At 38.2% G+C, this 12,345-nt stretch overlaps 1 protein-coding gene across 2 annotated transcripts in view; it reads right to left on the bottom strand.

The window, feature by feature from the left end:
* Positions 1-4,013: 4,013 nt before the first annotated feature.
* GPRC6A (G protein-coupled receptor class C group 6 member A) overlaps positions 4,014-12,345 on the bottom strand; it is a 46,743-nt gene continuing 38,411 nt past the window's right edge. Inside the window, exons 6-7 of one of the 2 annotated variants that reach the window (XM_075202966.1) lie at positions 8,749-9,053; positions 4,014-4,350 (exon numbers count right to left, since the gene is read on the bottom strand). In XM_075202966.1, the coding sequence (XP_075059067.1) occupies positions 4,213-4,350; positions 8,749-9,053 (443 nt within the window). In that variant the 3' untranslated portion in view covers positions 4,014-4,212. Of the gene's footprint in view, positions 4,351-5,469; positions 9,054-12,345 lie in introns of those variants that run through there. The other variant, XM_075202965.1, reaches the window with a different exon arrangement.

Raw genomic sequence — 12,345 nt, forward strand, 5'->3', positions numbered from 1 at the left:
TATATGGCAATATGAAATCAAGAGAAAATTCCAATCTCCCCTGTTAATATAGTTTTTCGCCCTTTTATCAATCTGCCTCTTACTGCATGCAGTGTCTCAGAAGCCTATTAACGTGTGTGCTTGTGGCGTTTTGACCTTGATGAATAGGTATGTAATGTATAAAAAGTTTACTTTTTAGTCAGTCAGCAAAAATTATTAAGATCAGAAGATTGTGCTTATCTGCCATCCTCAGGTTCACTTATGAGGTATTGGACACGGCTGTGCCTCCGTTTGTCCACGTCGCTTCTGATCTGCAGCCATCAAGGCTGCATCATAAACTTTAGCAGAAGAGGAGGAAGGTAGGGTGTGAAAAAGGGACAAGTGGAAGAAGAAGAAGAAGAAGGGGGAGGCAGGACATGGGGCAGGGCAAGAGAAAAAGTTTGGAGGTGCACAGAGTAAAAGGTGGGGGCAAATGGTAGAATAAGGTGAAGGGACAGATATCATCAGAGGGGTTAAGAGAGACAAAGAAAAATACAAAGGGGAAGAAAGAAAGGAGAGACATCCACTATTATGGAGACAGATACAGAAGGGAGTGAGCAAAGGCTGACAAATGAGAAGACAGAGGTACACATACAGGGGAGGGCTGACAATTTTTGGCCCGGGGGAAAGACCCGACAGCCTATTTTAAAGTAAAAAAATGCAGGTGGCCCAGTGACCTAGCCCAAGGTAGCCCACTATTGGACCATCCCGGGGGGCAGATGCCCCCCAGCCCAACCAACCCCTGATGTCAATGTCCTTGGTCATTGTTAATGATATGTCTGCATGAGTTTTCTGTATTTCACATAATTTTATCTATATTGTTTGTGTTGTATATAGTGTCTTGTCTGAGTTACAATGGTAATGACATCTTTTCAAAAGCAGTGACTTTAATAAGGCGGACCTTGGCTAAAAAATGACATGGAACTTGCTGTCATTCTGATTTTTTTTATAAATATGGGTGACATAAATCTTTATTAAGTATATTAATCAAAGTGAGACGTTAAAACTTCTCATCCCACATCACCTCTCCTCCAGGAGAGAAAAAAAAGTTGTCAAGTATATACTATCCTAGTCCAACTGTGGGAAATGTATACATTGTAGATACCCACTTAGGGGCAAAAATATGCTGTCATACCCCATCCACACTATAGAATTACACTTTTTTTTCATTGCATTTTACATTTCAAGGTCTTGTAAAAAAAATTCATTGATGTCCACTATGCTTCTTCATCCCCTTCACACACTATTTATGATAATGAAACATAAATAGAGAGTTAAGTTACTTTGAGATTTCAAATATGGTCCAATATTTATTTTGTAATCTAGCGATAAAGAATCTATAGGATAACATACCCCAGCATTTTGGTATAGTTCTCTAACCACTTGAGTTTGATTTTTAATCATTATACTTTTTCCTATTTATAGAGCTCAAACATATCCTTCATAGCTGTATATTTAGTGCATTTTATTCAGGCATTTGACTATAATGAGCGCAAGAATATTGTAGTGATGAAAATGCTTTGCCTTGATTTATTCACATAAAAATGTAAACAGGAATACAGAGTTAGCTGCTGCATACTTTGTGGATAACAGTTGTCTATGCAATGATTAAATTGAGCTTCTACTAAAGGCGTCCATACACAGTGCAATTCAACTGAAAGGTCAGATCTTTGATCATCGTTCAGATCTGACAGGACATCATAAGTTTTCTGCATCTGCGAATACATATAGGTCTGCGTCAGATGCTGATTCGGTTTCGCAATCTTATACTCATACACGCAGTGACTTGTAATTAGGTCTAAAATTGCCTTATTGGCCATGAAAATCACAGTATATTCAGCCACTTTAAGGATGTGGAATGACCTTTTACAGAAATATGTTACCACTCATTTTCTGGTTAACCAAATCTGTTCTTACATATAAGGAAAGTTTACAGAATGTAATTCACCTGCCACTATAACATATCTAAATAGTGTTTCAGGTTTAATTTGTATACCAGACATGCAAACATCCACCTGGGTCTTTTAAGTCCGAAGCTAAGTAACGCTCTAGTATGTCTTTGGACTGTCGGAGAGAAGTGGAGTACCCAGGGGAAATCCTTGTGACCACAGGATAAACATACAAACCTAGTAGGCAGAGCTTACCTGTTTTTCTAGTGCTACATTGTGGTTAATATATAACATAATCATTTTCACATACATGCTCTGAAAATCTTTAAATGGATTTCAGATTATCTAAATGCACAGATAAAACCTAGATGGATACCTAATCCAGAACTATCAACACTATAAATCTATCAGCACTTCAGCAGTACCAGGTCATCTCAGGAGGTCTATTAAACCTTACAATTTCAGGTCTGAGGTTAATTGTTTCCACTAGAAGTTGTAGCCACCTTGTAGCTGCACCAGGGCCAGCGGAACACGGTAAGCAAGGTGGGGGCATGGCTGAAAGAGACGCACCGCTCCGCCAGCCCTCTTTTCCAGTATACCTGCTATGTAAAGAAAATATTTCTGGCTACATTCGCCTCCGATGGTGGCTCCCACCCTCCTCCCATCTCACTGTCTATCAGCGTTATGTCATATAGGTCATAGGTAAGTAAGGAAAGGAGGGGGAGCAGTGTGATGATGGGGGCACAGTGTGACGGAGTGGGGCACAGTGCGATGGAGGGGGCACAGTGTGATTAAGAAGGGGGGCAGTGTGATGAAAGGGGTACATTGTGATGAAAGAGGGTACAGTGTGATTGAGGGGACACAGTTGGATGAACGGGGCAGTTTGATAAAGGTGGCACAGTGTAATAAAGGGGAAAGAGTGTAATGGAGGAGCAAAGGTGTGATGAAGGAGGGGGCACAGTGTGATGAAGGAGGGGTAGATTAGGATTAAGGGGCAAAAGTGGGATCAACCAGGGCACAGTATGATTAAGGGGGTTCACTATGATGAAGGGGCCACAGTGTGATGAAGGAGGGGCACAGTGTGATAAAGGAGCGTAAAGTGTGATGAAGGGGAGTACAGTGTGATGAAGTGGCACAAGTGTGAAGAAGGAGAGCACAGTGTAATTAAGGAGGGGCATTTTTCTCTTCTATACTTCTCACCAACCAACAACTAATTTGCCAAAAATATAACATTTTAGTACAAATAATATATATTCTTTATTTATATTTTTCATATAGCAATAAATGTTTTACTGTATTTATATGTATTAGAACTTCCCTTCATCAGAACTTCCCCTAATCTGTCCAGTTTCAAACAGGCTTTAAAAACCCTCCTTTTTCTTAAAGCCTTCCAGTCTCCCACTTAACTTCCTACCTTTTCTTCTTCTTCCCCTCTTTCCCCTTCCCTTATCCTCCTTCTCTCCCCCGTGTCTTTCTGTCTGTCTACCCCACCCCTTAGATTGTACGCTCCTTTGAGCAGGGCCATCTCTTCTCCTGTCTTCACCACTTTTAACTCTGCTCTCCAGCTTCCTAGCCCTCCTCCTCGAGGACCCTCTTCCCCCCCCCCCGTCCCCTCTCACTCCTTCCTCTCCCCTCTGGGGGTCTCCCTGTCTTCCATGCCCTCCCTCTTGGACTTCGTCATTGGCAGACCTTCCCCTCTCCCCTTCCCCAGCCCCTTTAGCTGTGCCTTGAGCTTACTGAGTTACTGTGCTTATTGTTTACTGTACTGTGCTGTCTCACCTCGTATTGTAATTTTGTTTGTCCCTATACGGCGCTACGGACACCTAGTGGTGCCCTATAAATAAAAATTATTAATAATAATAATATTACTCTCTATAATAAAGTGTATGATATGATTTGTATTAAAAGAAGAAAAGCTTTAAAGAATGAACAAATAATTTAGAAAAGGGGAGGGCACAAATTTATTTTTTGCAGGAGTTTGAATTACATGCTAGCACTGGCCCTGGCTGCACCAATCTACGTAGAAGAAATTTAAAGCTCAGTAATGTCACTTCCTGAAAAAGGTGGATTGGAAATCTACATACAATAAATAAATCAGTTGCAAATTATTCCAGCTCAAGGCTTTAAATATTGCTATACATAAATAATTATCTCAGGAAACGTGTAATCTCTTCCTCTTTTTTAAAAACCCAGGAACATTTATTGTAAATTAGGTCATTGTGCTATCCGGAAAGGTACTTGAGATTTAATTTGTTGACAAAACAAAACACTGTTTAATGTGATGACATTCAAGTTTATGGACACTTTAGTTTGCATAAAGTTCATGTCGACATAACAAGTTGTTTCTATAACAATCATGGTGATTTAGAAACCAATATAACTCCACTGCTTTGGATATTCTACGCTCCCTCCTCAGACACCTGGAACATTTTTGTGTAGCTTCCTTATTGTGGAAAAAAATCAAATACAAACAGAATCAGATATAAAGATAAACAAGACATGAAAAACAAAAAGTAGACAATCCAGTTGAAAATACAGTGTATAAAATAGTAAACCAGAATATGTCAAAAGGCAGAATATCATGTTTATTCACACATTGTTATTAACATTTTCATTTTTGTAGGTCAGGGAGAAAAGGAAAGAAGTGGGGGATGACTGATCTTCCTGGAATTTTTTTTTAAAGCAGTTGTTAGTTTAACGTACACAACCAGACAAGAGTACGTTTTACCCTTAACATTAAAATAGAGTTCACGTATTGTTATATACTATGGGGCAGCACAGTGGCTTGGTGGTTAGCATTAAGCCACTGTGCTTAGTGGGATTCCCCTGGATCCCCACTCTAGAGCTACGAAAAAGATCACTTAACTTGCTCAATTTGAGGATCCTATATGGTTTTGCCATGCTTTTCAGAAAGTCATTGTTTATGTTTCTTTCCTTTTCCATGCAGTGCATCTCTACTCACTTTTGTCCATTCATTTATCCTAATTAATATTATTATAAATAATAGAAAAAAAAATAGAAAACCAAATCAAACTTGCAATATGCATTAATGATTTTTAAGGTTAATTTGTTAGGTTCTCCAGATGTTAGCAAATTCTACTGTACTGAGAAAGCGACACTTATCATATGCCTGTTTATTTCATGTATCATACACTTTACACTGGTTTGTTTGTGATATTTTGCTCAGAGCACTTCAAAGTCAAGGAAATACCAATGTGTAAACAACTAAGGACACAGAATGTAAACACTGCATACCATGTTCTTTTCTCATCACAACTAGTAATACTTTGCTGTTAATTGGGATATACTACTAAAGTATATTTCACTTTAAACCCACTGCCAGGAGGTATACTTTTCTGCAGATAGAAATGATTATATTTATAGTATACATTTCAGAACTTACAGTCTAACAGTGTTAAGAGCTGCAATGCTTGACCCTCCAAGATAGCTTCATTGGAGTGATCAAGGCCCTCTCTTCATGTGACACTACTAGATTTTAAGCAAGTCTGAGCTATGCTGACATCTACAAGTGCTGACTGGCTATCAGTCTAGAGGGAATTACAATAAACACTATGTTTTGCACTGTGAATGAAAATGTATCGTCTACATATATGGAAGGGAGACATTATACATTATCATATATGTGTGAGCTGGTTTTCATATGTGTCCATCCATCAATGGAGTGAATTTGAAAAGTAAATTTAGCTTGCAGATGCAATAGTACTTACTAATTTAACCTCCTAGTGCAGGGTGTATACCACATGTGGTCCACCGGTTGATTATGGTCCCCAATGACAATCTAACTGGTCCACTGGGTCAAATGAAGAACACTTAAGAGGCTGGCTCTTTGGCATATCCACTACCCTGCCTTGGGTCCACCAGAAGTAATCTTCCTGACGCTCACTGCTAGCCTTTTGCTTGCTGTGACAAGCATTCGCTTTCTAAGATGTGCACCAGAAAGATGAATGTCCCAAGATTATTACATGGTGTCTCTTTAGGTTCTGGAGACAATAAGGGGAGTGCATAGGAATCTCTTTGTAATATATGGCCAAAAATTTGGGGTAGTGGGAACTCTGCACAATATATGGCCTCCACATGTAGGGATCTTTGTATAATGTATATTTTTGTTGTTTGATATTACAAATAACACCACAAAACAACTTGTTGGATTCTTAAGTGAAAGCAGCAAAAACATTGGCAACCATTCACTATGTGGCACATTTTGGATCCCTTTGCAATCCAGATCTGAGTTGTGCACCTCAGTCCTAGTACAGGATTTGTGATATATTTCTCATAATGTTATGCTGGTGTCTGAGTTTGTTTAGACATATAAGAACTTGTTGTCCTAAATAATTCTTATTTCTTCATCAATCAGTACCACAAATCCTACAAAATTGAGACACTGTAAGAACCTAATGAATACAGAGGAAATAAAGACATACAGGCAACAAAAGTTGAATGAATTTTTGACAGAACAATATTGCTGTAGCAGTGTGGCGGGTGCTTGTATCATTGCCCTGTGCTAATGAAGAATCAGTCTATACCTCCGTTACCAATGCAGGATATGGAAACTTTCTCTCACCATAGTCAAAGTACCTTAAAAAAGTCACTACAAAATCTATTTAAAGTTCAGATTTTAATATTGTTTTCATAATTTATTTGTTTACATTTACCCTTTTAAAGACAACTCTGGTAACAATTTAAATATTTTTATTTAAATAAGTTAACTATTATTGTACTGCAAAACAATTATTAAAGAAATCAGAAATTGTGTACAACATTATTAGCACCACAGGAAATTAAGTAAACATTATAAGGACATCTGCGTTAGTTTAACATTGAACCCCTCAAACTGTAATGTTTTTCTTGTTGATGTAGATTTTTATTCAGACAGTGGAAAGTTTATTGCAATTGTCTACAATGGTTGTGAGTCTTCTATAGTGGAATGTGTTCACACTCCTCAGTGGCATAGACAAACACAGGAAAGGATCACAGGACCACCACCACTGTTTAAAATATGATAAATGCTCATTTACAGCACTGCACAGCCCCCTGACCTGTCCTCATGTTTTCCTAACTTTATATTCTATATGTATCATTTGTAGATTATTTATACACAGAATATTCTGACTCTGAACTGGCTCCATTAGCCTAACTTTGGCTCAAAGCTCGCCTCTCAAGCTGTACCAGGAATCCCTGCTCCAGCTCCTGAGCTACTGTAGAGCAGTTTCACACAGGTGCAGCAGCTATTTTTGACAAATTCCAGTTCTGTAGGAATTAATATTATTTTTGTAGTTTAGAGTCAATTTTAAGTAACTCTCTTGCATTTCATTTTACAATTTTAATTTAGCAGAATGAAGAGCAGCTGCAGAAGCTGTGTTCCAGCTCCAAGCTCTGAAGCCCTACTTTTTTCTGACTACACTTATGCTCCAGCTCCAAGCTCTGGCGTCCTACTCTATTCTGAATTCATCTGTGCTCCAGCACTAAGTTCTGAAACCCTACTCTATTTTGACTTCTTCTGTGCTCCAGCCTCAAGCTCTGGAGCCCTACTCTAGGTTCTGTGTTCTGTGTTTACAGGTTATTAGTGGCATATCTTGCTCTGTGGGCAATCCAAGCTATAGAAAGGGGTGTCCCTCAATCTCCTACACCTGCACCTTACAGTGCTATCTCCTGATGACCACCGTGCCACATTAATCACACATTTCCATGATCACAATACTAGTCCAGCATTTTTTTTCTTCAAGATCACACATTGGGTGAAATGACCATGCTTTGGCCAAACAAGCATAACCTATAAGTCTGAAAGACTCCATTACTTACATGGATTCAGCATGCACATCTCTAAAAACTTTGCAGATTTCCTCTCTTGTTGGGATAACAGATTTGGAAGCTATATACTTACACCACTAGAGATGTATGGGGGCGGTTATAGACCCATACAATTTTCACATCTGGGACACTGCACCAACCATCCTATTATAATCCACAGTTTTATGTTGTTTATATTTTATTATCGATTTCCTCATCAAATACTTGCTAACCTTTTCCTTGTGAGGGCTCTGATTTTTGTGGGGGTTATATCTGCTGCCGTAAGTCTCTCATGAAAAGAAAAGGTGTTACTTATACAACTGACAGATGTCTTTCCCGGTCTGCCAGGTATATCTGGTACAGGATCCCTGCTCTCAGTTAATGGGAGGGAATTGGATGAAGTCTGACTTATGGTAAGAGTGCTGGCACTTTTGGATGAATATTTATAGATCATTTTGAGGAAAGCAGATTTTGTATTGGTGTCTTGTTTATATAAGATAATGTAGCATTTTGGTAAGAATGTGCATGACAGAATACCATAATTTGATATTAGTATTACTATAATTTCAACAGCTGGTAAATATATACCAAAAGTTGTAGCATATATTGGAATAAACGTTATCCATGCTATGAAATAAATCAGCATACCAAATGTAATAAATTTGGCTTCATTGTAGTTTTCTGGCAGTTTCCTACCCCTAAATGCAAAAATGAAACATATAAATGCCAGGATAGCGATATATCCTAGTACAATACTGAATGCCACAGTGGAACCTTCGTCACACTCCATTATAATTGTCTGTGGAAGAGAGAAATTCTCCTTGATGAAGGGAGACCAGAATACCAACCATGTAGTGCAAATAATAACCTGAATCCCACTACATGCAAAAACTAAAGTAAATGGTTTGTAGAGACACTTTAAAATCCTATGCACTTTTGGCTCAAAAGTAAAAGCTAGCAATATTTTGATTGACTTTAGTAAAATGCATGCCACCACCACTGTAAAACTAATACCAAACATAGTTTGCCTTACTTTGCACTTGAAGTGTAATGGCTCCCCAATGAAGAACACAGCACTCACAAAACTGAAAAGTATGGAGAGGAGAATGACATAACACAGTATGCCTCCAGATGCCTTGACGACTGGTGTATCAAAGTTTTTTGCAAACAACAAAGCTATAGCAATGATAACAAAAACTCCAAAAAAAGTAATCGTAAGGAGAACAATCGCAAAGCCATCATCCCAGCGGAGATATTCAATTTTCTTTGGGTAGCATACAGAACTGTTAACTGGAGACCAGTGAGTCTTGTTGTTGCATTGAATGCAATAAACCATATCTAAAAAAAAAAGTAATAAAATATAAATGTAATTGAAACGACAATCTGATTTTGCATAATGTATAACAATATTAACAAGTCTAGTCTCTTACCATCCTCATTGGAAATAGAGAAGGGTGAATCAGTTCAGCTTATTTTGAAATTTGAACAAATTCCAGTGATTAGTGATTGGCTAATCAGTAGACAAATCAGTCCAGATTCATCCAAAATTAGCAGAATAATTTACGGACCCTGGAGAATTAAGACAATTACAGTGCACTCAATGTGAACAAACTGATCATGAGGATCAACAAATGTCATGTGTCTATAGCCTTATAAAAAGTGCTTACAGCATCCTGGCACTTTTTCATTCTGGAAAAACATCTGTGAATGCCACTATGTGTGGTTGTGACTTACACTGTGAACTATGACTTATCAGTAACCTGGCCTCTTACTATTCCAATCTTCATATTCACCTCTGTTCTGTGCATACTTGGTATATTTATATTACATCTTAGCTCTATAGAGACTCCCAATCTATTGCAGTCCAATTGATTTAGAAAGTTTTTTCCATTGTGAGTTTATGTCATTCAGTACTTTAGGAAATGCAATGCACATTTAAAAGTTCATTGTATTAACTGTCAGTTACTGTATAGAGAATAATGACTTGCATAAAGAAAAGGAAAAAAAAAACAAAAATGAAAAAAACAAAACAAAACATCAAACACATTAAATTATGAACTGGCTAACCCAGGTTGACCATACAGACGATAATGAATACTGTGAATCTCTATCAACCCCTTAACTACATTGTGACACAAAGCAGTTTTTATAGTTGTTATTCCTCTTTCTTATGTATCAGGTTTTCTCGAAATCTTTCATATTGTAAGCTCATTTGGGCAAGGCCATGTTTACCTTTTGCTTCATGTAATTGTATGTTATTTATTTATGCCATAATTCCTTCAGTCTACAGTGCTGCATAGTATGTCATCCCTTTATAAATAAAATATAATAATCACATATTTGGAAACTTTGAGGACAGTATGTCAAGTGCTATTAGTAGTATAAACAGAGTACATCTGAATTGCCAGAGGCTATCCGTAGCTGTTTGAGAATGATTAGATGAGATAGTTGTACTGCAATGTAATAGTCAAACTCAGAGTGATGATGAGGATAAACATTTATTTTCATCCAATGCTCAAAGGTGGCCAGATGAGGATGAAAATATACCAACAATTGATGACCCTAACTCTGACAAGGGCAAACTGGCACATGTGTAAGTGCAAACAACACCACTTCCATAATACTCTGTACAAGGATAGAAGCAAAGCTAGTGCCAGTGGCAATGAAGTAAAAGAAGAAAGTAATGTTGATGCATCCTCATCTAACATATTCAAATAAAAAAAAATGTAATGGGTCTTAAACATTTGTCAGTTTGCGTGATAAAATTATATGTTTTTGCAGATTCTAGTGACAGCGTCACTAAATGAAATTACATTAAATAATCTATTGTCAGAATTCGCCTGCAAAATTGTATTATGTGGTGATGAATAAACACAACTAGATGCATAGCCACATAAAAAGTGTTAAAAAATTGACTGTCCCACCAGCTACTTCTTAGAAGCACAATTCCCTCCATCTCACCTCCCTGATAAAAACATTGTACTTTGAAGAAACATGTACTTTATCATAGGATCTTTGTCACCTAGAGCTTTTAAGACAAGCACCAAGAAAGTACCTAATTCAAGAAATAAAAAACAGACATTATGTAAATGGCCAGATTGCCAGAATGTCATTGCACAGCAGAAATCGGTCTGGAAATTTTCTCAAAGTAACATGGATAACATAGTGATGGTCAAGGGTTTGTTATTTGCACAAAGGGTCAGCCATGGTCACCAGGGAACAAAACTCATAAAGACAGCCCCGATCCAAAATATTGAAAGGCATCATAGTCGATTTTTTAAATAAACACACAAAACATGACAAACCATATGGCAGATCCAAAGATAATATTATTATATTATTATACTTCTGGCATTGTTCTCCTTGAGGATGGTGATAAGGGGGATAATGATATACACGTTGATTGTTCTAGTATTGAAACTGCACCTGATAATACTCGGGAAGTACAAACTGTAAGTTCTGAGTCATCGTCACGTAATGTTTGTAATAATTTCATTGGAAAATTTCAAACCAGCTATGACTGTCACCACCAATCATCATCACTGCTAGAAATATTAGACAGAGGGAAAAATACATCAGGCAGCAGACACATTCTAAAGCACTTTCCCTAAATGAGCACTCAGCACAAATGACAGTTTTAGAAACAACTTCTTTCAATTTTGCTGAAACTGTACATTTTGGAAACTGATGGAGTACAGAACTGAGATTACAAGTACCTAATCAATACTACTTTCAAACATAGCTGTACCCAGTGTCGGACTGGGACATGAAGGGACCACCAGGGGGAAATGCAGCGGTAGGGGCCCACTACAATGGGGTGTGGCCAACTGTAAGAGGGGTTGTGGTCAGTCATTAAAGGGGATGGGGTCAGCCCATGGAGGACAACGTATAGCACCATAGTATGGTTTATAAAGAAAAAGTGGACATTTGCAGTTAGGAGCCGCGACGGACAAGACAGAAGAGAAGTAAGAAGTCAATAGGAAGGTAGGTGAAGGGGAGCAAATGCAGCATGAAGGGCACTGTGTGAAAAAGGGGAGACAGGGGAAGGTGAGGGATGAATTGAATACAATCAATCGTCATCAGCTATTAATATAGTGTCACTAATTCCGCAGGGCTGTACAGATAACTCACTCACATCAGTCCTTGCCCCATTGGAGCTAACAGTTTAAATTCCCTAACATACACACAGACTGACCAAAAGAAACTAAGGTCAATTTAATAGCAGCCAATTAACCTACTAGTTTGGGAGTGTGGGAGGAAACCGGAGCACCCGGAGGAAACCCACGCAAACACGGGGAGAACATACAAACTCCCCACAGATAAGGCCATGGTCGGCAATTGAACTCATGACCCCAGTGCTGTGAGGCAGAAGTGCTAACCACTGAGCCACAGTGCTGCCCAAAACAAGGCATTTCAACAAACTAGACAATAATAGACATCAATTGATACACAACACTCTTGTGCTTGCACCAACGCAACACAGGGCTAAAAGCAACTATCATACATATATGCCAGTATACACATGGCAAATATTGGCACACATGCACACAGACCTACACCTCCTAACATTTGTACATATCAATTGGAACAAAATAAGCCCCATCACTACTCCTCCTATCTGTCCAAGTCT

The sequence above is a fragment of the Mixophyes fleayi genome, chromosome 3 (assembly GCF_038048845.1).
Source record: "Mixophyes fleayi isolate aMixFle1 chromosome 3, aMixFle1.hap1, whole genome shotgun sequence".
NCBI classification, from domain to species: Eukaryota; Metazoa; Chordata; class Amphibia; order Anura; family Limnodynastidae; genus Mixophyes; species Mixophyes fleayi.